The 26,570-nt window shown below is 44.2% G+C and overlaps 1 protein-coding gene across 1 annotated transcript; it reads right to left on the bottom strand.

Annotated features, from left to right (window-relative positions):
* Positions 1-1,727: 1,727 nt before the first annotated feature.
* On the bottom strand, positions 1,728-12,760 carry slc25a28 (solute carrier family 25 member 28). The gene is made up of 4 exons (XM_083658141.1): positions 12,289-12,760; positions 7,130-7,349; positions 5,663-5,719; positions 1,728-4,025 (listed from the first exon to the last, which is right to left on the bottom strand). The coding sequence occupies exons 1-4, from the start codon at positions 12,628-12,630 to the stop codon at positions 3,466-3,468; spliced, it is 1,179 nt and encodes a 392-aa protein (XP_083514267.1). The 5' UTR covers positions 12,631-12,760; the 3' UTR covers positions 1,728-3,465.
* Positions 12,761-26,570: the final 13,810 nt, after the last annotated feature.

Genomic DNA, 26,570 nt, shown 5'->3' with positions numbered 1-26,570 from the left:
ACACACACACACACACACACACACACACACACACACACACACACACACACATGCAGCCCCCCCCCCCCCCACACACACACACAATTATACACATGCACACCCATGTCTTCTCAGCCAGGCACCACAACAGGGAGTGTTAATGAGCCCTCGTCTCATGGGAAGACTATGAAAATGATTTTGTATTAATTTTATCTTTATTTATCAGTCTTTCAAATCATTCCTATGATGATAAAAAAAAAATATATATATATATGATAGTCTATTTGTAATGTTTGAACAGGTCTAAAGGGGTACCGTGGGACCCATCATAATATAGTAATGTTTTTCACCTTGGTCACATACCTTTGTTATTGTGACTGTGTCATTGCTATCACTTTGATAGTCTGTTATGAGTTCTGCTCTGATGAACACAGATATCTCTTCTTCATGCGTGCTTAAGTTGGTTAAGAAAACAAGGTTTTGTCAGTGATCGATCATTCATTCCTGACTCAACCTGATTTGTGAAGCTACTATTTTGCCAAAATTCCCGAACTCCATTTCTGCATAGAGAATATGTTGATATTTCAGCATTTAGTTTGTTTATTTGAAGGTTTGCTTGCCAGCTTTTTCTCCGTCATGCCAATTCTGTCTCCCTAAATTGTGGCGTAAATAATAACTGTTTGACAACTAAGGCCATGTTCACATTACAGGCAAATCCGCTTTGCTGATAAAGTCATTAATAGGTCACAAAAGGTCACAAATAGGATTTGGCCTCCTAGTCTGAACATGGCCCAACTGTCTGTTCTCAGCACAGTGCAAGACATGCCTGTATAGTTCTGTGAGCTCACTGGAGAGGTTTCACACTTCAGTTAACGGGAATACATCTTTCCAATCAAAGTACCTGCAGGCAAAAGGCTTCAGTGTTTTTCAAGATGACAACCGCAGCGCGAAAAGCTATGATGCATCATCGATCATGCAGGGCTTTCCACAACGATGACGTAGCCAGACAGTGGAGAAAAGTAGGCAGCTATAGGGGGTCCCGGGGCATGCCCCCCCAGAGATTTTTTTTTCTGTAAAAGCCCAAATTTGGTGGCCTCTGGCACATTCTAATGCCACTATTCCATCATATGTGCTGATGTTGATTATTGCATATTTTAATGAATTTGCCTCCCTGAATGTAAACATATAGTGAATTGTTGTAAAGTAGGTCAATTCAAAATCGTATCAAAGTTTTTGGTTGCACCTCTAGTCGTCAGTCAGTCACCCCATGTTTTAATCATGCATTATTTGCTCAGTCCCAACGTTTCCCTCCTCACTGAAGCGATCGTGGCCGTTCTCAGACAGCCAAGCTGTTTGTATGCAAGTTATGTGTGTGCAAGTACAAAACTGTGTTTTCAGTCTAGAAGGTCAAAGTTGACATCTGCACCTGTGCTTAAGCCTAAACAACTGTACCTGCCTCCAACTCAAAATAAATACCTGAAAACACACACAAAGTCTCCCATGTGTTTCTGGACATACAGATGTGGCTCTGGGCATTGCCCTTCTGTCCACCCACAACACTCCTTGATTTCTGTTGAGCAGGGAAATTAAGAAGAGTTCAAATATTTGATAGTTTAGCAGAATAGAATGGAAATGTGGCCTACTAAAGCAACGTTCAATGAAGCATATTGGTTGGGTTTGCAAAGGATGCAGAAAAATGTCAAACAAAGAGGGGTTCCAACAATTTGAGCAGTAAGTGGAAGCTCACTGCTCAGTGTTTATTGAACAGAGTGGACTGCAGTGTCGGGGACAACCAGACAGCAAGCAATAAGAATGACAGCTTCCATTGACATGTGTCAGTACTAATAGCAAGGGGAAAAGAGCAATCAAGCAGGTTCTTTGTTGAGCTATGCTCTGCCAAATTGAAACGGACATAAATGTTGAGTAGTTGAATAATCTGAGGGCTGATTAAACACAATGAGAACAAAGGAAAATTCATTAAACCAACAAATTAGTTAGGAATAAAAATACGATTCTAGGAATGAAATAAAAAAACACAAATTTATAAATTAAACAAAATTAAACTTCAGATAACTCAGAGCAACTGGACATGTTCCTCTATAGGTATCACATGGGGACCCATAAACTCACATGTAATTTGGTGAAGGGCAATGAATTTATTAAATTATTAATTCATATCTTGGTGTTATCTTCTTTCACCCTCTAGCAGAAGATCTATGGCCAAAACAAATAGAACCTCCCAGGCCGAGATAACAGGTTTCTCACAGTTCAGTTAATCAAGAGAGGACATCAAATGCTCTTCACCTCTGCTCAAATTGATCAAAGTAGCAAGGTTGGCAGGGTTCCTAAGAATCCAGGACTGGACAACTTACAAAATCTGTTGACAGTAACTACAGCAGAACAGGTGTGTGCATAGATCTAAGTTAGCAAATGCATGTGTAGGATTAACAACAAAATGTTCTCAGTTGTACTATTGCAATTGAATCAGAATGTCTGTAATAATTTAATCTTTGGCAAAAATCAATATTTTATTTCTTTTATTTTTCCAAAAATAAATGAATCATTTCAGATGTTAAGGAGACCCCTCCTTAGTAGCTCAAACTGGACATACTGCAAGGATAAACTTGTCTTTTAGTTTGATTAGTGTGAGGATACTCTGTTCTGAGATCTTCAATAAAGGCGAAATTCTACTTTCTCCAGAAAAAAAAAATCTAATTTAATTAAATGCCCATTTAACTTAAGACTGTAAATTCATATTTAATGCCTACTTAACACTCCTATTCGTGTATATATATATTGTATTATATTGGACTGCACTTGCAATGTTGTGATTTTCTCTTTAAGATATTTTTCCTATTTCCCTTTCTCTCTGAATATTGATATGACCACTATGCTGCATACTGACACTAAGACAAATTGCCCTATGTAATCTTGCATATTGTGGCAATTAAAATGATTCTGATTCTGAAAAGGGTTGGATCTGGAGTCAGTTATGAGTTTTCACTCATACATTCATGATTTGGTTGGGTGGAAAATAAATCAGATCCTAGAACAGCAAGACCATTGAAAACCCTAAAACTACACCAAAAGAAAAAAAAAGTAATTCTGCTGCCCCCTGCTGACTATCGTTCCAACTCACAAGCGCTGTTTTTCACATTCACCCTCGACTTGGATAAACTCAGTGGTCACTTGAATCAATGCCTGACAAAAACACCAATGGATGACGTCGGACTATAATACTGTGTTAAAAGCTTCTTCATGGAGACAAAAACAACAACTCACACCACACCCGCTCTCTCAACAGTGTCGTAGAAATGTATAACTAAGAGTGCTGCCAAAACAGTGAAGATGTCTTTCTTATTGGGTTTGTCTGTGAGACAACTGCGGTGGAGATTGGTTAGACTCTATGTGCGTATATCGACTACATCTCCCTACAGAGAAGGCAAGAATGACGTGACGTGGGAGGAGACCGCACCCGCCGACATCTCAGCCTCCCTGACCGTGCTGCGACCTCCTCTTGTCGTGCTGGTGCTTGGTAAGTCCGTACTTGAAGAACTCGTAGACGGACCAGCTGATGGCGGTGGAGGGCATCTGGTAGATCACCCTCGCCTGGACCCCCTTGAAGAAGCCCCGCAGGCCGCCCAGCCTGTAGACAGTCTGAAAGGCGTGGGCCAGGCCTGTGATGTGTCTGTGGGCTCCTTGGCTCTGGCCGGGGGGGGGCGACAGCGAGCCCAGGGCCAGGGACTCCTGGGTGTTGAGCAGGGTCTTGCACACGTCCAGCGGCGTGGTGGCGGCGGCGGCGATGGCGCCCGCCAGAGCCCCGGACACCATGTGGGACGAGGGGTTGTACTGTCTGTGGGGGTTGAGCACCTCCTGCAGGTACTCGTACGTCATGAAGTGGAGCGCCTGGAACGGGATGTTCATGGTGAGCTGGGTGGTGTAGCTGCGGTAGAACGCCGCGCCGCCCTCTTTCTGCCACACGGCGCGCACACAGTCCAGCACGCCGCGGTAGGGAGAGTTATACATCTGCATGCGCTGCTTCACGACTGGGGCGGAGGAGGGGTGGAGATACGATGTGTCGGTGGGAGAGAAGACCAGGCCAGGTGTGTCCGCGTCGTTGGGTACCGTGGTGATGGAGATGGGGAGGAAGCAGAATAAATCAATTAGTGAGATATTAGCAGTAGGCCTGTGAATCTTCACTGGCCTCACGATTCCATTCGATTATGATTCATCTGTCAACGATTCGATTGGATTCGATTCCACGATGCATCACCATTAGGGGTGCACCGATCGATCGGCAAGCAATCTGTATTGGCCGATTTTGACCACAAATATGCGATCGGCTGATTGCCGATATTTCGGCTGATTGCCGATATTTTTTTATATTCAATTTTTTTTATTTATTTTTAAATAAAAAAAAGTCCTATCACTAATCAGGCTTTCCAACGATATAAAATACAATGCCAATTGGTATTATTAAAGGGGAGAAATAATCGACCAAATTACCGTTTCCAAACTTTTTTTGAGGAGTTTATATATCGGTGATCGGTAATCGGTGATCGCTCGATGATCGGTTCGGCAGATATTTCCCATAGGCGATCGGCAATCGGTGATCGTGGCAAAAAACATGATCGGTGCACCCCTAATCACCATGCATCTCGATACAGCTCAAAGTATTGCAGCTCCAAGTATCACATCCTCAATTTTCTGTATTATTACTGCACATGGCTACTTTTTCATCAATTAATACAAGCAGTCAGATAAATATCAAGTCCCTTTTTTACTTAGAAAGTGCTTTAAAATCTGAATGTCAACAGAAATGTAAACAAACGATTCATCCGTCAACGATTCGATTCGATTCAATTCACACGTCCGCATCGCGATGCATTGATTGTACGATTAATTTTGACACCCCTAATTAGCAGTAGTGAAAACATCCTCTTGACTACATGCAGCTTCGAGGCAAATGACCAGGAGACACAAAGATGTAGCATGCCATGAGCCTATCCTTAAGACAGCTGCAGCCAGCAGCTGCTGACCATGATGACTGGTGTCCTTCTACTGACATGCTACGGCAGGTGGACTACAGGCAGCTGTGGAAGTGGACAGTATCTGTGAGACCAAGTGCAGATGGTTGGCTCAGCAGTAGTACTGTCTGGCACCTGCAACTTTCCTCTTTGAAACCTTTCTCTGGCAACGCTTCAAGGATGTTCAAACCTTCACTCAGCAGAGCTGGACAATTTGTCCAGGACAAAGCCAACTGTGAGCATAACAAGCCTGCCAGTTATCAGTACAGTGAAATTGGATATGTAAACTTGCATCATTTGAGTTTGCCGCATTTAGGCGTTCTTTGCTGTAATTTTTCTTATGATAATTTATTTATTTACTTTTTTGGGGGGGGGGGGGGGGGGGGGTGTTGTATGTGTCATGTGTCTTCCGTTTGTTCACTTGAAAAAGCAATAAACAGTAAAAAAAAAGAAATCATAATAAGCCTGCCTTGAGTCTAAAGACATGAACGCATAAAACACACAAAAACCTCACTTTCTTCTCGTCATATCCGTCTTTTGATAACTAATTTTTTTTTTATCCCTTCTACCCACATTTCCTCAGTAATTACAAATTTCGGACTTGTCCGACAATAAATTCAAATCAAATCAAATCCAAATCAAATAAGTACCCTTACCTTCAGCTGGGTTCATGACTGCATCGTGAAGCAGTGTGGCCACACACCCAGCTGCTCCTGAAAGACACACACCTCCAAAATTAACACACAAAGTGAGAAAAGACAGCGAAGGATCACAGAAGACGAGGAAATAGAGGGAGAACATGAGAACGCATCAAGCATGTTCAACAGATAAGGTAAGGACCCCTTTGAAGCGTTTAGGATGGACTCAAATGAATCTCTTTCACTGCCTTACCCGTCAGGTGAGGAGGACATTATGTCCAAATGAATACCTCATCATCGTAGCAGAATTGGCGCATAGATTTAGCAGCTCATGATAGAAACTAAGAGAGAACGGGAGGCTAAACCTGAGCATAGGAAGACACCTAGTGGACAAGGCAGTGCATTGCTCCATAGGAGAGAGCTAGAAACACTGGGACCAGCAGAGGAGCAGATGAGACTTACCCAGTCTCCCACCAAACTGGAAAAGAGAGAAGAAGAGAGAGCAGGGAGAACATGATGGAATAAGGAAGAGGCTGACAACCAGAGCACGTCTTCCACGTTGAATTTCTTCCTATTTTGTGGCTGAAGTCACCTGGCTAAAATTGACCCTACCTAGCCAGTGAAAGATCTAGTTTTTATTTTTTTCCAGATTTTTTTATCCCCCATTAGTGCTAATTTTATATTTATCCTGGTTGCTGCTCCACCCTCTGCCGATCTGGGAAGAGCCAAAAACTGGCTCCATGCTTCCTCCGAGACATGGGCAGTTAGCCAGCCGCTTCTTTTCACCTGACAGGGGAAGCTTCACCGGTAGGACATAGCACGTCGGAGGATCACGCTATTCCAACCAGTTCCCCTCCCTCAGAAAAGGCGCGCTTAACGACCAGAGGAGGCACCACATCAGCGAAGGATATTGCACGTTTTGGTGAAGGGGTTCCTATATGAAGGAAACCCCCAGGGGGGCACGGGGAGAACATGCAAACTCCACACAGAAAGGCCCTTTTGACGACCCCACCCGGGCGGTGGGGCACTCGAGGACAAGCGGACGGGCACGCACTTCTTCAGCGTTCACAGCGTCCCAGGTGGGAATCGAACCCAGGACCTTCGAGCTGTGAGGTGACAGACCTACAGTTGACGCTGGCACTTCCTTACGGGCGAACACTCTGGCTATGAAAAGGCTCTACCCCATGACGACCTGCCAAGGGTTTTAGAAGTGGTCAGGCGGTATCTGGTCTATATATAGACTAGGCTGAGTCAAGGTGGTATCTGGTCTATATATAGACTAGGCTGAGTCAGCATCTCCATAGAGATCATATCGAGGGGTGCACGGGGAGGGGCTTGACGGTCAACTAAGGACTACAGTTCTAGACATCAACCTACTGTCTAATGGGGATCTCATCATGGTTAAGAGTAAGACAGCCATACAGCAGCTGTACAAACTCTACGGCGTTTGTTTTTAGCGTGTGTATTATGCATGTTGTATGGTACCATTAGCCAAATGACTGTTAGCCCCTGGGTCACTTAGAGTCTTTTTGAGTTTCTCATAGCAGGCGAAATAGAGGGCGTGGGCAGGTCCCGCCCCCACGGCGGTGGCGTTCAGCCCCCTCATTGGCCGCCAGATGCCCTCGGTGGTCACGATTCGCCGGAGGGCGTCCATCACGTTCCGGTAGCAGGCGGCGGGGTCGGGCTGGAGGCTCTGCATGCGTGTCTGCAAAAAGGGGTGAAAGGTTAGAAGTTACATTTAAGTTATCCTTTATTTATCCCCCATGGGGAAATTCATCCTCTGCATTTGACCCATCCTCTACTACACGCGTGTCAAACATGTGGCCCGGGGGCCAGATCCGGCCCAAAGGATGACTTTGCAAAGTGTGGAAATTGCCCTGAGAAGTCCTTCAATCCAATGTGATGCACTTGTGAAGGCTAAGAGGTAGCAGGTTTCAGGAGCAAGTTCAATATTAAGTCACCTATTCATGTTATCTGTATTAATCACTAAATAGTCAGCTATTTTCATTACCTTTGCTTGACTATAGAGAATTGCACAGTTGCCAGCAATTGTAATCAGGGGTGTAGTGATAAATACAGAGGTGGGTAAACTATCCAAGCTGAGTAGTTTACCCACCTTGTTTGCCCTCATTGATTGATACAGTTGATCTGAAAATAGGCGAGTAAACTATCTGCCTAATTTCAAAGGGGTGGGTCAATTGCGTTTACCCTCCACTACACCCCTGATTGTAATGCACAGTACAGACAGTAGATAATGTGCTTGATGGTAGCTGAGATAACCCTACGTGTTGTAGGGTTGTACCTGTCATTCTTCACACTAGAAAGAAACAGGAAAATTTGGCGGTTTTGTCATTTTTTTATAGGTTATTATTGATTATTGATTGTCATTGTCTGGCCCACTTGACACCAAATTGGGTCGCATGTGGCCCGTGGACTAAAATGAGTTTGACACTAGGGGTGCACCGATCACCGATCACCTATGGGAAATATCTGCCCAACCGATCATCGACCGATCACCGATTACCGATCACCGATATATAAACTCCTCAAAAAAAGTTTGGAAACGTTATTTTAGGTCGATTATTTCTCCCCTTTAATAATACCAATTGGCATTGTATTTTATATCGTTGGAAAGCCTGATTAGTGATAGGGCTTTTTTTCTTATTAAAAAAAAAAATAATAATAATAATAATAATAATAATAATAATATAAAAAAATATCGGCAATCAGCCGATCGCATATTTGAGGTCAAAATCGGCCGATACAGATTGCTTGCCGATCGATCGGTGCACCCCTATTTGACACCCATCCTCTACTAGTAACCTTCCTAGAACTAGGAGCAGTGGGCAGCCGCAGTGCAGCGCCCGGGGACCAACTCCAGCTCTTTTGCCAGTGCCTTGGTCAGGGGCACCGACAGGAGTCTTAACCCTAACATACATGTCTTTGATGGTGGGAGGAAACCGGAGCACCCGGAGAAAACGCACACAAACACGGGGAGAATGATGCAAACTCCACACAGAAAGGACCTGGGACGGACCGGGGGTTCGAACCCGGGGACCTTCTTGTTGTGAGGCAACAGCGCTACCCACTGAGCCACCGTGCCGTAGAATGTAGCGATCCAGTCGGGATGATCAGAGTCAACATTGTGCTTTCGTACCACCCACTGAGGTCTGCAAAATCACATCAGGGCTAGCTTAACTGAACCTGGCCTGAAATCAGTAGAAACATTAGAACGCAATGCATACAACAGTGTTATTATTATTTACAATATACAGAATAGCCAATAGAATAGACTGTGAATTTGGGGTTGTATAAAGGAAATGAGTGTTCTACATTGTGAGCAATCTGTGCACGTGTGAGAGAGAGTCGAGGAGGAAGTGTGCCGCTACAAACTCCAAGGTCACACAGGGACATCAGCTGACTTCCTGTACGCCTCTTTTCCCGCTGACCCTGAGGCCACACCTTTCTCAAACTCATACCCACACAAATGATGATATCATATTAGCTTAACAATAAGCCCATGTGCTAGGGATGAATCAGGGGTTACACTTATCTATTTACTAAGGGTCGCCTTTGGTCTGAGTGAGGGGGTCTGTCCACTGGAGCAGCTAGCTGCTGCATATTAAGATGAAACGGCAAGCGTCCAGCTGAATGGACAAACGCATGGCCCCGCTGGGTGTGTGTAGTGGACTATCAAAGACCTCAAGTCACTGACTCTATACAACAGCTGTGGAATGAAGGGGGCGGGGCCAACGAGAACTCGCTTACACGAAAGCGGAAAACAGACTTGTGGTGCGTCAACCTCGACTTGGAGCCTTGGCGGCAACAGCTAGTCCTATATATACTCCAGCTGGGGACTCCTCCCCCAGCAAAATTAGTCCAATTGTGTGATTTCACTAGGATTTCAATGCCCAAGGAGAGGATGTAGTGCATATTACTCAGTGTTGAGGCTAACTCATTACAAAAGTAACATAGTACATCATGTAATAATATTACTTTTAGCAGTAACTCAGTAATATAACTTGTTACCAATTTCCGGGGCGGCGAATGTCATTCCGCTACTGCTGTTATTTTGTGAAGGTAATGCAAAAGTAGTGTAATATGTAACGAGTTACTCTACACACAGGCAGTAATATTGTAAATGTGGGCGATATTTATGTTTGTTTGTATGTTTCAATTCTGTGTCCGGCCACAGCTACGCTGTTTCAAGTGCGATCGGGCTGAAACTTTCAGGGGGTGTAAAGGGCACCAGTGTGGGTGACCTGACAGAGCCGGATTTGTTCATTAGGCTAAGTAGCTAAGCTAATGATGTGATGCCATCAGTGATGATGTCATAAGGACGCACGCACGCACGCACACACACGCAGGCATTGTGACAAGACTGGTCAGTGATGTCACACACACACAGAAGTAGGCATTGTGACAAGACTGATCAGTGATGTCATAGTCATAGGGAAGCACACACACGCACATACTGATGATGTCATCAGTGATATACTAATGTGAGTTCAGTGATGATGTCATCAGTGATAATGTCATCAGTGTGAGGCTATATAAGTGATGGGTGCACGCCAGCTGCGCCGACAGGCTCGCCAGCCGTGTCGCACACCTCGGCACATTCGGCGAGGGCTCTGACGCACAGCCATGTAGAGGCTTCTACTTCAACACTCCAGGCCCAGGCGGTTTGAATAATGTAGCCATGTAATGCTAGTAGGCCTTTTACGAGGCATGGTTCAACTGTGACTATATGTTGTGTGTTCGCATACCCAGAAAGTGCCTCTATAACGACCTTTGCACTGAATGTAAATACCACTTCTTCTACTGATGTCCCCAGAACAGTGAGGCAAAGGGTGCCAAACACACAGCATCCATCAGCGTGTTGTACAGTGTACCTACCCTCTGACCTACTTACAAATGCAACATGCATTTTCTTTTTCTTCAAATCAGCGGGTAAGATATGTAAGAGATATATGTAAGAGAGGCATGGAAGCCTGTACTTAACCATCTTGACACAACAATCTCTCAAGTAAAAAATGTTAGATAGATCCACTTTTGAGACTGAGCGCAGGACGAAAAAGACTGTATATATACAATAGGTAACCTAACTAGAATCGCCTAAATGGGGGGAAAGAAGCACTGATACAAGAAAGATATGGTGGACAGATGCATCTAGACTAAAGTATTTCTCAAGTCACAGTTCTTTTTACAAAATCTATGATGCACCACTTTCTGCCCAATGTCACCACTATTTCTAGACATGAATGTGTCGGGTTGTGTGTTTGTGCACAGCTCTGTGTCGGGTTGTGTGTTTGTGCACAGCTCCTGAGCACAGCTCCTGAGCACAGCTCCTGAGCACAACACCACACTAGACTTGATTTTGCTGAGTCACAACAACACCGACTTGTTCCAAATCTCCTGAGGCTTGCACTGAGAAACACTGAGACCCATTAGCTGTGTAACAGGCACGCTGAGAGAGAGAACATGAGACGGATCTGTAACTGTTCATCTCGTCCTGGTTCGGGAACGTCTATTCTACTTCAAGTTAGGCTGCAACAGAGCTTAGATTGCAGGTGGAAGACACACAGGTGAAGCCTCGGCATCCCAATAGCTTTTGAGTCAGACATAGACAACAGACACTGCACTGAGCTCGCTGTCTCTCTCTATCTCGCTCTGGCCCTGAGTCTTTGTTATACCAGGGCCACCACTGCACAGCCACAACTAACTGACATAATGGCAACAGAAAATGTCTTGTTCCATTTAAATTAAAGAGATTACAACACTATCAGGTTGGTGCTTATACCTGTAGAAGACCCATTTCCAGTGAAGGCCAGGTTATCACTAGCATCATAGACTGTTATGAGACGAGTAACAGTGGGGGACCACATGATAACACTGGCCCCAGTTATACAGCATGACTCGCATGTGATCAACAGACCAAATAGTCAGTTATAGCCGTAAAGCAGTGCTGTCCTCCTGCAATGTTGTTTTGTTTTAAGTTAAGAAAAACACCACCATCAAGGACTGGATTGGCCAAATTATCTCGAAACTGTGCAACTATATCTGTATCTCAATTTATATGGCAGCCAGGTATGAACATGAGCCAATTCTATAACATTCATTCAGACGCTTGTGTTTGTAATCAGGTTCGTTTCGTTTCACTCCATCGCTGATGCTGTTGGTGCAGTGGAGGTTACCAACAGCTTTCTGTTACGTCTTATCTGACTTGACATGTCTTTACGCTTTGCTTACATAACATTATGACCAGCGAGGCTTTGACAGCAGCATAGCAGAGTCGGTCGATGACTGATGACGCGCTGGTTGACCGTAACGGGGGTTGACCCATCATGGTTTGACCAAGCTAAAGGTTAGCGTAGCTAGCCAGCAGCTAGTTGAGGTTTAGCATGCTAGCTAGCAGGGAGTTGAGACGTTTAGTTAGCCGAGCTGGCTGACCTTGCCCCTCACTGCCGCCAGGCTTGCATCCTGACTAGCAAGCAAGCTAACCAGCTACGCTAACTTAACAGTTTGGCTACAAGAATTAGCAATAATAAAGCTAACGTCACGCAGAGGACCAGTCTCTGAAAGCACAGAGAACAAACATGAAAAGTTGTGGGTTAGCTAGCTGGATAGCCACTCAGCTATGCTACCTTGACACAGTCGATGGGGAACATAATGCAATGCTCCATGATTCCAGCCACGGCTCCAGCCATCATGTGGGTGCTAGTTGAAGCTCCCTGTGGCAAACCCTCATAGTCTGGTTCAGAGTCCTCTGTCGGGTCCTGTGCACCACGGATGCAATGAACAGTCTGCAGTTCTGTCTCGCCTCCGATCCGGGGTGTCAGACTCCCCACGATACTTTCCGAAACTCCCCAAAATCTGCCCCCAATCCATCGAACTTCCGCCCCGGCAGAGGCACCAGCAACCCCGGGATCATTGCCTGGTGTCTCCGCTGTCATCCGACGCCTCCTCACAAAACCATCCGCTTCCATGAGAAACCAGGTAATTATGTTAAGTCTTTGAGCACGCAGACACTGCGTCTTGTAGTTTTACATTCCCATGAGTTGATTCCCAGCTGCTTGTTTGCTACACCATTCCCTCGCCCGCCTCTACTAACGTGGTACCAACCAAGGCCAAGGCGGACAAACGGGACACACACACCCGAGCCACACCGCAGGCCGCAATGCAGGAAATGGACTCCGATTGGTTACAATGACAAGCCCCACTCATGCGATTGGATAATAGACATGCCACTCTAACATTTTGTTTTGGTCAAAAACATGCAACCCGGACATCCTTGGCCAGGGGCTTCAGAGCTCCGGTTGCCCCTTTCGCTTTCGGAATTGTAGTCTGCATATGATTTCTCACCCCCTGCCGGACCGGCAGATGACGAAATCATGTAACGCTAGTTCCGAAAGGGGCAATGCCTCTGGTAATAACCTCGCGTCACCAGGCTCTCTCTGGTACACGTTACTACATGCAGGAAGAGACAGAAGAAGACCCGCCCCGTCTTCCGATGGTCCACAGTGTTTTCGTTCCCCTATAGAAATGCAGCAGTAGGAACGCAATAATTGAGCGGAATATTTCCCTGGAGCACAGCACTTTGGTTCCGGGTCTTCCGCCCATAGCCGGAAGACTCGGAGCGAGGTTTTTCCATCCAGGCTACTCTGGTAAAGCTGTAGCCTGGCTCCAGACCTTCGAAGCCACGCCCACCCCACAGTTGTGGATTTGGCTGCTCTTGAGCTGTCTCTAGAAGAGGAAATGAGTTTGAGTTGACGATTCAGTCTGAATATCAGGCTAGTAAAGCTGTAAAGGGCATGGGACATATCATCATACAATTTAGTAAGTGGGTTTGGCTGTTTGTATCTGTGTCTCTGTGATTTTTGTCCCATGTTTTTGGTCAGACATCATCAGTGAGATGTCACTGAGCACTCAATGATGTCATCAGTGATGGGAAGTTGGGCAATTGTGCGCTGATTGATGTCACTCGAGCACTCCATGCTGTGATCAGTGATGGTCACTGAGCAATTGTGATGTCATCAGTGAGTGATGTCATCAGTGATGTGAAGTTCAGCAATTGTGTGCTGCGCATGCAAATAGAGCAGGCGAGGCCACGCAGCAGCCGAGCTGCGGGTCGAGGCCGCACAACGGCCAAGCTGCGTATGCAAGCCAGCGCAGCGGGCGAGCCTAGGGAGCAAGTGCGCATAGCGTGTGAGATTTCTAGTTATATTAAAACGTGTTGAGAAAAAAAGTCAGTCTGATATCAGGAGCTCACAGTTTAGAGAGAATACATGTATCATAACATCATCGTTCCACGGTCCTCAAATAAGACCACTTTCATTTCTCCACCAAAAATATCAATGTATCGATTCGTGCATGTAGTGTGTGTTGTTATGTAGGCCCTATCTTATCAAACCTGTGTCTCTCCTTTGGGGCAAAATACCTACTTGTATGTGTTACAAATCACAACATAATGTATAATAAAAATAAAAAGTCACGCCAATACGTGTTGTCCCAAGGAAGAAGACACACAAGCCACTCATCAGTTTGCTTTGCTTTGTTTGGGCATTAAGAGAACATGACTCAATCAATCAATCAGAGGCCAAATTAATCTAAAAAATATTTTGTGCAGTGCATTATTTCCCATATTGGAGACTGTGTATCTGATTTCTTTGTCTTCCCTTTCTTCTTTATCTTGTCTTGGTATGTTGTGGGCAATGGCTCTTAGGACATCCCCAAGTGTTGCTTCTGCATCATAACAGCTTGTATGAGAAGATGGTGATTTGATATTTAGGAATGCTACTGTCTACAAGAGCCTTCAGATAAACGTCTCCAGGCCGACCATCTTCACTGCCTGGAGGCAAAGGAGCCCATTTCTCCACAAAATGAGGTAATTGTGTTTTGGTCCGGAGCTGTTTTAACATAATTACATTTTCTCCTTTATTGCCTGCGAGAGCCTTCAAGGGGTGCAGTGTTGAATTTCTGCCGACAAAGGGGAATGAAGTGTTAATTTCTGCTTACAAGAACAGAATCTCCTGCTTCTGATCTCGTTATGGTTGATTGGCCGTTGTCCGCAGACGTTCCTTAAAGGAAAACCAAGCAGACAGCATATCGGGGGTCATTTCTCTTCCCTGAACCTAATGCTACTCTAATACACCGAGGGAGAGGCATGTTGGAAACCCTAGATCCCAAATAACACCTCGATTCATTCCCTCTCCTTAGAGAGTGCACGATCCATATACGCCAGAGGAATTATTTTACACAGGCTAAGCAAAACATGGGGGAAAATTCCCATTATACGGGGAGAGAATGAGAAGATAACCTGCTTATGTTCTGCTGTGTTTGGTTGTTTTCGTACAACTAGTTAACACCCTTCCTTCCTTAAAGGCCCAGGAGCTGAGCTGGCCTCCCGCCCGCTCTGTCTGCTCCCTGGACTCTCCTGCTTCCAGGCCCGCAGCATGATCAATGGCCTCTTATCATATTAAAGCAGAGTCACTGAACCACTTAGAGACGTGAGACGTCTAATGAGACATCTTCAACAACAGCACTACTAGGAAACCATTTTGTGTTAAGAGCCCAACTTCAAACTCTTACGATGGGCCCTTTACTATTAGGTCGTGCCCCTGACCCCTGACCCCTGACCCCGCCCTGACACTGACCCCGCCCTGACCCCGCCCTGACAAAGAGAGTCAACTGATGTTTTTGTTTATAGGCCAATTTCCACATCCATGTGAAAATATATAAAAGGCACACATGAAACCCACACGTGAATTCAAAGCACACATGCTTTTTGGACACAAATATGTTCATATGTCGGGGGGGGTGACACATTGTTTGACAGGACACAGGTCCTAAAGAAAAGAAAAGTCCACACACAGTATAATGCTGTCCCGTGCTTTAATTATTCCCTCCACAAACAAACAACATTTCGCCCAGCAAGGGCTCCGTCAGGTTTACAGGATGTTGCTCCACCCAGCCTTTATATACACCCCCACCCAATCAGTCAGGCAATCAGTGAAGTGCCCACAAGCAGTGAAGGTGTAGGTCAATCAGGATCCATTGGAATCTCTCTGGCTCCTCTAGTCTATGGGATGGAGAATATTAAATCATAATCCTGTATTAAAATACCACACATTATTTTAAAGAAAAAACAAGATACACCCAAAAAAAAATATATACAGTATATATTAGGGCTGTGAATCTTCACTGGCCTCACGATTCGATTAGGATTCATCTGTCAACGATTCGATTCGATTCCACGATGCATCACGATGCCTCTCGATACAGCTCAAAGTATTGCAGCTCCAAGTATCACATCCTCAATTTTCTGTATTATTACTGCACATGGCTACTTAGAAAGTGCTTTAAAATCTGAATGTCAATAGAAATGTAAACATAAACGATTCAACGATTCATCGGTCAACGATTCGATTCGATTCACACGTCCGCATCGCGATGCATCAATTATACGATTAAGTTTGACACCCCTAGTATATATAGTATTACAGTTAAAAATATATCAATCCTTTTCAGGGACACGAAAGATCAGAACGGTAATAGCATAGAAATATACAGATATATATGTAGCCTATGATAATCTGAATATTTTTTACGAGGCACTATATTTATTTATCCACCACACCCTGGACTTTCCTGGATGAGATCCCCAATGGGAACTATAAATGCAGCAGCTGCGCGCAATGTAACTTTACGCACAGATGAACAGCCTTCAATCATCCCTCCACGGGGAAAAAACATGACATCAAAGGGATTATATCATGTAATTCGGCACATGTAATCTAGTTGTCACGATACACTCAGTTCACGATACGATACACGATATTGGGTTCACGATAACGATACGATATTTTAACAATATTTTTTTGCGATCGATTTGTAAGTTGAGGGGGCATCCTCCACGCTAATTTGAGTAATTTCACCATTTTCATCCTCCGTGTCTGTAACGTCCCTCGTCTGTTCAAACAAAGCAATGAAAAGGAGAGCGAAAAGTTCAGCTTCTTTTTCTCACGATATGAGATTTAATCTCAACGATATGTATTGTCACGTTTTGATATCGGGATATATTGTGGGACGATATATTGTGACATCCGAATAATCTATACAGGGGTGGACTGGGACCATAATTCAGGCCGGGCATTAGATACCATGCAGGCCAGGCCAACACACACGGACACACATGCCGGCGAAAAATTGGGGCCGTTTGAAGCAAGATTTTGTGAATATAATGCTAATTGCTAACGTGATCTTACATGTTACCTATTTGTTCACTAATAGAATTCAACATTGCCTAGATAACGGCAAGTATAATATGAAGACGTAAAAACAAAAACATGCCTCTGTACAAAAGCTTCACAGCAAACTTCATTTTTTTAGAGTGCAGTGTCCTGTCTTGGCTTGTCTGAGGTTAAATGCAAATACAAAAAATCAAACTGCTTCATCTCCACTTTAAACTGTATTGTGCAGTCCTACTGATAATCCCATAAAGCACATTAATGTGAAAGCAATACAGTTTCAAGTGGAGATGAAGCAGTTTGATTTGATTATTTTTGTATTTGCATTTAACCTCAGACGAGACAAGACAGGACACTGCACTCTTCCTTAAATGAAGTTTGCTGTGAAGCTTTTGTACAGAGGCATGTTTTTGTTTTTACGTCTTCACATTATACTTGCAGTTATCTAGGCAATGTTGAATTCTATTAGTGAACAAATAGGTAACATGTAGCATCACGTTAGCATTATATTCACCAAATCTTGCTTCAAACGGCCCACATTTTTCCATGTGTCCACATGCGTTGGCCTTGAAGACGCGTACTGAACACCGCAGCAACATCAGGTCCAAAGACATGCGCAGTCCAGTAGCCATGCACTTTACGGAGGCTGGACACAATGTATCCAGTCTAAGGTATATTGGATTGGAGAAGGTGGAGCGACCACGTAGGGCTGGGGATTGGGAGTCTGTCTTACGTAAAAGGGAGACATTCTGGATATATGAACTAAAAACACTACAGCCATTTGGCATGAACTTGGACTTTGATATTAGACCTTTTCTCTAAATAAATATAGTGCCTCGTAAAAAATATTCAGATTATCATAGGCTACATATATATCTGCATATTTCTATGCTATTACCGTTCTGATGTTTCGTGTCCCTGAAAAGGATTGATATATTTTTAACTTTAATACTATATATACTGTATATATATATTTTTTGGGGTGTATCTTGTTTTTTCTTTAAAATAATATGTGGTATTTTAATACAGGATTATGATTTAATATTCTCCATCCCTAGACTACAGGAGCCAGAGAGATTCCAATGGACCTTGATTGACTTACACCTTCACTGCTTGTGGACACTTCACTGATTGCCTGACTGATTGGGTGGGGGTGTATATAAAGGCTGGGTGGAGCAACATCCTGTAAACCTGACGGAGCCCTTGCTGGGCGAAACGTTGTTTGTTTGTTTGTGGAGGGAATAATTAAAGCACAGGACAGCATTATACTGTGTGCGGACTTTTCTTTTCTTTAAATCTTAGTGTTTTGTGATCCAGCACCAGTTTTTTGAGGAGTCCGGTGGATGTGTATATTTTTTCTTATCAGGTGTTTGATCTCTGCCATTACAACAGGCATGTCCAAAGTCCGGATCGGGGGCCAACTGCGGCCCGTGGACCGATTTTAAGCTCGTCTCTCAAAATATGTGGCCCACTGGCCCTCCACACAGTATCGGTAATCAAGCAAGACTTTAATTTTTTTTCCCGTTCCCCTAACGATGACAGCACTATCATACAGTTTGTAGACAAGCACCTATAGGAACACAGGCAGAACTCATGTTTTCAGATGGTAAACAAAATTCTTAGAGTAGCCTACGATTGTATTGTATGTGATTAAAAAATATATTATATAACCCATATGATGCGACTCGAGCAGCAGCTGGCCTAACAGAATTTTCACATTATCTAATCTGGCCCCCATAAAAAAACATTGAACACCCCTGCATTACAGTATATATCAGGGGTTTTCAAAGTCTGAGACTGTGGGCCTCCCCTCAGACAAGGCTTGGAAAAATGCGACCCCCCCCCCCCCATGCAGTCAACATTTAAGCCAAGATAGACGGATAATGCTGTAGCTACTTCAGACATACTTAAGAGACTAGTCCGGATACATAAAAAGGTCTGTCTGAAGGCATTTATTAATTTCTGACTCTGAAAGTGGGGGGAAACTGTCAAATTCCCCAAAAGTGTGTGTGTGTGTGTGTGTGTGTTTGTGTGTGTGTGTGTGTGTGTGTGTGTGTGTATATATATAAACACGCACACACACATGACTGAAATAAGGCAGACTCTGGAAATAAGAGTGTGGTCATAGGTTTTACTTCAAAATAATGGTATCAACTAAATGACTTGTCATACTTCATAAACAGCACAAAAGTTAATTGAATTACAAATAACTGAAATACTTTGGTAATTCTCTGGATGCGATTTATCTGATTGTGAGCAGAAATGAACACATTCCCCTCTGGAGTCTGTAACATAGGGCAACTTTGAAGTTGCCGTGTGAGCTGTCAGTCTGTGGAAAACCATGTCAGCCACAGTCTAACAGGTTTTAGTGGAACAACCATGCCACCAAGAGGAAAGCTGGATAATAGCAAGCATTGTGATTCTCATTTGCAATGTGATGTTAAAGGTGTTGCTGCTGGATGTGGAGTTGGTATGAATTGGAACGTACAACGCAAATGCAATTCAATGAACACTGAGATATGAAACTATTTTCCTAAAGTGATTTTGTCATCTTACTAGAACTGGAAACACGAATGATTGGTGTCAGCTCCATGATGAGAAGCCCTTTTGGGCCTTTGCAGGGACGATTTAACTCATGAAAACATCATCGTTACCGGTATGTGGGGAGTGTAGGACCCACCACAACCCATCCCCCTTAAAGGATCAGTTATTATCTACTCACCCCCATTACGACTACTTCCCCTGGTGGAAGGTTGGGTGAAGTTTTTCAGGGAAACAGTCACAGCACAGCATTCTCCTTATGGGGTTTCAAAGTCTGAGACTGTGGGCCTCCCCTCAGACAAATTCCTGGATGCCTATATATTGGATCACGATTGTTATTTTATCCGGCATAGACAATCAACAATTGAGCCAAGATAGCCTGATATTGCTGTTTGACATACTAAATACATACAAAAGTTTGGTCTGAAGGCATTTATAGTTTCTGACTCGGGGATTGTGGGAATAACTGTAAAATTCCACAAAACTAACTATCTCTGAGCTATCTCTTTATCCAAATCGCACACATTTAGGCTATTATGTGATCTCCTTTTGGTAATATGTTTTCACTTCCATTCACTGAGCCTTCCCTGAAACTGTTTTTGGAGGCCAGCCTCCCACTTTGAAAAGCTCCGTCCTAAACAATTTGCTGTGAATGGTGACCAACTTTCAAACCTATAATAAAAACAAAATCCCCAGAAGCAGGGTGGGAATTACACGGAGGCCATCAGGCCATGCGTTGCTCCTCCCTCTGGCTGTGAGATCCCTAATATAAGGCCACCTTGGCAGTGCCCTGCTAGCTGCCTGCTACTGTCAGTTGCTTTAGACGCATCAGTTTAATGTAGCTGCTCTATGCAAAGCATGTGTCATTAGCTCATTTGAACACACATTTCAGAAAAATCCCTCTTCATGAGGTCAATAGATCTTTGTCTTTGTGCCTGCTGGCATGTGGCCTTGTGCCCTAAAAAAACACTGTGATGCTGATGCCCCTAAAATGATGAAATTCTCACCCTGCCCAGAAGCCCCGAGATGAGATGAGATGCCCAGTTGACTTGAAAAGACATCAAGTTATCGTCTGTTTATAGCTGAACATTTCACCCACCTTCAGCTTCATGTACGTAAGTGGACATCAAGAAAGAATAAGAATATATGGAAAATCCACTATCCCACCTTATCACTAGCTATTTACTGTAGCCTACATTTCAAACTCTTATCAAATCTTTATCATGATCTGTACAGATTTTCACAGGAGTCCCTCAGGGGCTTTTAGGGAAGTTAATTTTGCAGCCTTCATTCATATTCAACCTCAATGCTTCATTTAACAAAGGCAGCTGCCTACTTTTCCTCCTGCCTATTTTCCTGTGACAGGTACATTTGATTAAAATACCATGGCTGTATGCTACATGTCATAACTCCCCACTTTTGCTCTTACACCCTTCCTGAAATTAGCAATACTGTGGCCTTTGAGACTGTCAAATGCTCTCTGTAATGAAGCAGCATCCAAGGATGAAATCATCTTAAAGCCATTTAGGACAGAAACAGAACATTTTATTGAAATACTGTACTTCCTCATAGGGTGGCTTCTCCCCGAAGATCTGCACCAGGAGGACCTTGGTCTCCACGTTGGGCATGACAGCCTACCTGCTCACACACACAAACAGAATTAAGAAAGGATGTGTGGTTTCCAGTGAATGTGTACATTTTGAAGAGCATTGTATTTATGGTAAATGGCCAGCCTTTTATAGTGCTTTTATCCAAAGCGCATTGCAATCAGTAGGTACATTCAGGAGCAGAGTCATCAGGAGCAATTTGGGGTTCAGTATCTTGCCCAAGGACACTTCAACATGCGGACTGGAGGAGGCGGGGATCGAACCACGGACCGCTTTTATCCAAAGGAGAGACTTGATGTTCTCTGAAATTAGGGCACTTCAAAAAGACTACACTGTGACACTGGAGACACTTAATCACTTTATTCACACCTTTATCAACTTGCTTTTACATAATTGTTTTGGTTGTTAATTGTGATGTAATTAGGTCTTCTTGTTACTGGTTTTTTTCTATAATTGATATATCAATTAACATGCTTTTTAGTAATTGTATCTACAGTATTCGTCCATTAATCATACTTGCTGACTTTTAATTACTTCTTAATCTTGTTACCAGTGTTGCGCAATTACTTTCAAAATGTAATATACTACATATTACTAGTTACTTTCATTTGAAAGTAATAAGTTACTTTACAATATTACTGTCTGTGTAGAGTAACTCGTTACTTATTACACTACTTTTGCATTACATTGACCAAAACAACAGCAGCAGCAGAATGACATGACATCACCGCCCCGGAGTCATCCCAAAAAATAATTTCAACCGCCATGAAGTCAGTGTAAACCGTCCAAAATTCTAAATGTTATTATTTTCCTTTGTTATGGTCATCTATAGTGGTTATTTGCATAAAAACACACAGTTTGAAATGATTGTATCTTTTTTAAATATGTGCTTTGAGTAAAAAAAATTAACTCAATTTGTAACTTGAGTTACTTGACAAAGTAACTGGTATAATATTACTGAAATCCTATAAGTAATAAGTTATATTACTGACTTACTGCTAAAAGTGATATATTACATGTAATATGTTACTTTTGTAATGAGTTACCCCCAACACTGCTTGTTACAGAAAGGGAGATGTCACAGGGCGTCTTGTAATAGCTGGTTAGTCAACAGCGCCGCCCTGTGATCAGTTCTAGTATCAGAGTTTAGCACCGGAAGTGCCCTGTCACACAGTGTGTGTATTATGTCAGTAAACGCATGGAGCTTGACAACTGACTAGCGTCATTATTCACCAGTTTACAACACTACCGTTGCGAGGCAACATCAGACCGGAAGTAACTCCAGAGTGTCCCGACCATGGGGTCCCGACGTATAGTGGATGTATTAGATGTAGTTTGGACCCACTGGTTGGACCCCGGGAGAATAATAAATCCCGTCGTATCGTGTGGAGTCGTTCAAAGAGTTGTCTGTGTTTTATGGACGAAAGCTTTTATTTTGAAAAAGAAAACCCGGACCGGAAGTTGAAATGAAATTGCTGCTCACTTATCCATCCAGCCCTTTACGGCAGCAGGCCCGGGTAGAGCAACCGGGCAGAGAGGATGCAGCATACGGTATGTACGGTAGCCTTTTCCCGCAGTGTCCAGCGGGCTTCAGCGTGCTTTTAACAGCGTCTCCTCTTCCTCTACAAGACAACTGAGAGCCGGCGGCCAAGAGAGACATGATGCAGGCTGGATCCGGACACCGCGGGCCGGGAGAGAGGGGCATGTAACCGGGGGAGAGGAGAGAAGCACCTGACACGTCCCTCTGTCTGTGTGTGTGTGTGTGTGTGTGTGTGTGTGTGTGTGTGTGTGTGTGTGTGTGTTACTCATGCGGTGACAGTCTGGGAACTTCTCATTGTTTTGGATTATTGTCTTCGTCTCCACGTTTCCAGCCGGCAACATGAGCGAGGAAGTGTCGGACGTCCCCAAAGAGCTGCTCGGTAAGAAGAGACGACACATGTGTCCCCACTGAAATAGTAATAATATTCCTATAATATTCCTTATGGATTTGTGTGTTTCTGTGTTTCTATCTATGGCGAGTTTGCAGTCGTTTTAGGCTACTTTATGGCTGGTACATATTTAATATCTCCCACAATGTGGTATTGTGCCCCAGCAATATTCGTATAACGTTAGGGATAGCTAGATTTGGCTGTGATATTTGCATAGTAGTATAGGCTATCCCTGTGTCCCTACCGACATTGTATTCCCGGTATTCCTATATTAATATTTCTTACATGGACTTGGAGTGTCTGTGTTCCTCTATGGCGAGTTTTCCTGTTACTTTATTATGGCTGTATTATTGTAGGCTACTTATTTAATATCTCCCACAGCATTACAGTATTATAATATCCAATCAATATTTACAATTTGGCTGTGATGTTTGCATCCTAGACTGGCTGCTATCCCTCTACAAATGATCATAATAGAGAGCCGCAGTAACGAGTCCGGAAATCATCGATGCTAACGCCCCTGGTTCCATACAGTTTTCGCCTATGGGAGTTTTGAATGGGTTTTTGGCGCGATGCTTCTAATAATCTCTCTGGGCAACGCTGGCTTAATCAAACGCGAACCAGTGTTTAGTAACATCATCTTCACACATGAAGACCACTTTTATGAGTTTTGAAGCTTTTACATGCCGTTAAACGGGCGGCTAGCTAGCAAACGGCTAAATGAGACTACACTGCTGAGTCGATGTGGATATATACGTCAATAACGTCACCACTTCAAAGGGCGAACACGGAAATTCTCTTTCCCTCACCTGGTTCAGCCCCGTTCAGCCCGGGGTAATCAGTGCACACATCAACAACAGTCCAGGTTGAGTGCTGACGTGACGTGGAAGCCTATGCGACAGTGTGTAGTCCTGGATTAGCTTAGCTCGAGCATTTTACTTCTAGGGCTCGCATTTACACTACAAAACTCATGAAAGTGGTCCTCATGTGTGAAGATTATCCGACGGAACTCTGGTTCGCGTTTGATTAATCTTGCGTTGCCCAGAGACCTTATTTGAAGCATCGCGGCAAAAACCCATTCAAAAATCCCATAGACAGAAACAGTGAAGAACCAGGAAGTCCGGGACTTCCTGGTTCTGACTACAAAAATACGTCATCCCTGCGGCTCTCTATTCAGGTTAAGGATAAAAAAACATCTTTGTGTTTTTGATGACTTGGCTCTCTCAGGCAGCCTCTTCCACATGTTTCTCAACGTGAAAACCAAGTAGTGTGACGTGACGTGACGTGACGTGACGTGACGTGACGTGACGTGACGTGACGTGACGTGACGTGAGGGTCACGCAAGACCTCTCAAAACACCCCCAATCCAAACAGATATATTTCTCTAGGCCTACTTTACAATAATGAAATCATTCAGGTTCCTTCAATAATTAGTTCTACTTTTGATTTTGACAATTGGGCCTACTTTTATCTTTTTCAGCCAAATTATGAAAAATTCTGCAATATTGCATGTTTGACAGTTGATTCGATTTTATTGCCAAATTCCATGATTCGGTCCGTTTTTTCTGCATTGTGGAAATCATATGGCCCTACAGAAGAACCAAGAGAGAGTGACAGAGTGACAGAGCGAGGGAGAACCTTCATCTGTCGGTATCGGTGTGTGTGTGTGTGTGTGTGTGTGTGTGTGTGTGTGTGTGTGTGTGTGTGTGTGTGTGAGTGTAACAGGAAGTTGATGGTGTTACAGAGAGAGAGACAGAGTGACAGAGCGAGGGAGAACCTTCATCTGTCGGTATCGGTGTGTGTGTGTGTGTGTGTAACAGGAAGTCAATGGTGTTACAGAGAGAGAGACAGAGTGACAGAGCGAGGGAGAACCTTCATCTGTCGGTATCGGTGTGTGTGTGTGTGTGTGTGTGTGTGTGTGTGTGTGTGTGTGTGTGTGTGTCAGAGACAGAGTGACAGAGTGACAGAACGAGGGAGAACCTTCATCTGTCGGTATCGGTGTGTGTGTGTGTGTGTGTGTGTGTGTGTGTGTGTGTGTGTGTATAGAACGAGGGAGAACCTTCATCTGTCGGTATCGGTGTGTGTGTGAGTGTAACAGGAAGTTGATGGCGTTGTCTTCGTCGGGAAGTTCCGTCTCAGCCAGCTCCGAGCCAAACCCCTGCAGCAGCTGGGCGATCTCCTTCACCGTCACCGCAAAGCTCTCAATGGCCTGCAGACACACACACATGCACGCACGCACGCACGCACGCACGCACGCACACACACACACACACACACATTTGTGAACAGTTCTTATTCATGTGGGTTTGTTTAACTCATTGAATGCCAATGACGACAGCTGTCGTCAATTCAAATACTGACGTAGAGTGCCAAAGACGACGATTGTCGTCAATTGCGTTTTTTGACGGTGGGACGTGGATCAATCCCTGATACATCTCTGGTACAACTATTGTAGCTATTGGAGGTCTATAACCTATTTTACAGAACCCTTAGGTGGCGACAGTGCTCTCCACATAACAGAAAGGCAAGGAAAAAACAAAGAAGAAGTCGTTATGGAAACGGAAATCGCATCGCATCCGTATGCATCGATATGCTGAAGCACGTTACTGCAGCTGTGCCTGCAGCAGCCAATCTGCTCCCACAATTGAGCCGCTCCGTGTCGGTTGCGACAGCACGACAGCACATCCACACCGTGGAGTTGTTATTATTCTCAACTGGAAGCATCGTTGCCGGTGACAAACACACGCGGAACGCTGTAAAAAAACTGGATGTTGCGCACCCTTCACTGTGCGCACAGCAAACTCAGCAGAGAGCCACCACAGACAGGAGGAGGAGTGTGCAGTTGAGGCGAGGCGGGGCGGGGCGGGGCGGGGGGGGGGGGGGGGGGGGCACGCAGAGCAGCAACATATCTCCAGAGCAGCACGCAACACCCAGACAGACCCAGGCAGCAGGACAGGATTGACAAACGCAAGCCAGAATATCCGATGCCCACCAGCAGCAAATCAAGACCAGCAAGAAGCTGCAACCAGCAGCGCACGCAGGGGCCAGCGCAGCTGGTTGTAGCTAAAAATATTATTCTGCCAAACAAAATTCCCTGGCCTAAACTGTTTTATTGAAGGAAATTATTTTTGAGGTGTGACTACATTAGAAAAGATTAGCTTCAGAGTCAGTGATGTGCTTGAAATGTTTAATTTCACAAAAGGCCAATTATCTCAGCTTCTAGAAAAAAATTGCTGTTTTTGGATGAATCAAGCTATCTTCTCCGGCTCATAACTAAAGAACGGAAAATGGGATCAATAAACTTTTTTTTGCAGATGATAGAATAGAGTCTCATCGTTCTTTGTGCGTGTTCAGTGTTTACATAGTAATATCACACAATATTCTGTGGGCCTCGAGAAATCACTGAAAACGCTCTGAAACTCTGGCACTGGGAGCGTCCGTTCTCCAAAAGTGGCTGGCACTCAATGAGTTAACGGGAATCTAAAGGTGTTTTCTCACTGGGGACCCGGGAGCGGGACCGAGCACACTTGTCCCCAAACTGGCCCCAGGTCAGGTTCAAACTGGCCCCAGGTCCGGTTCAAACTGGCCCCAGGTCCGGTTCAAA

The sequence above is a fragment of the Poromitra crassiceps genome (assembly GCF_964638095.1).
Source record: "Poromitra crassiceps genome assembly, chromosome: 22".
Taxonomy (NCBI): domain Eukaryota; kingdom Metazoa; phylum Chordata; class Actinopteri; order Beryciformes; family Melamphaidae; genus Poromitra; species Poromitra crassiceps.
The sequence above is the reverse complement of the archived record's forward strand: the minus strand, read 5'-3'. Positions and strand labels throughout refer to the sequence as shown.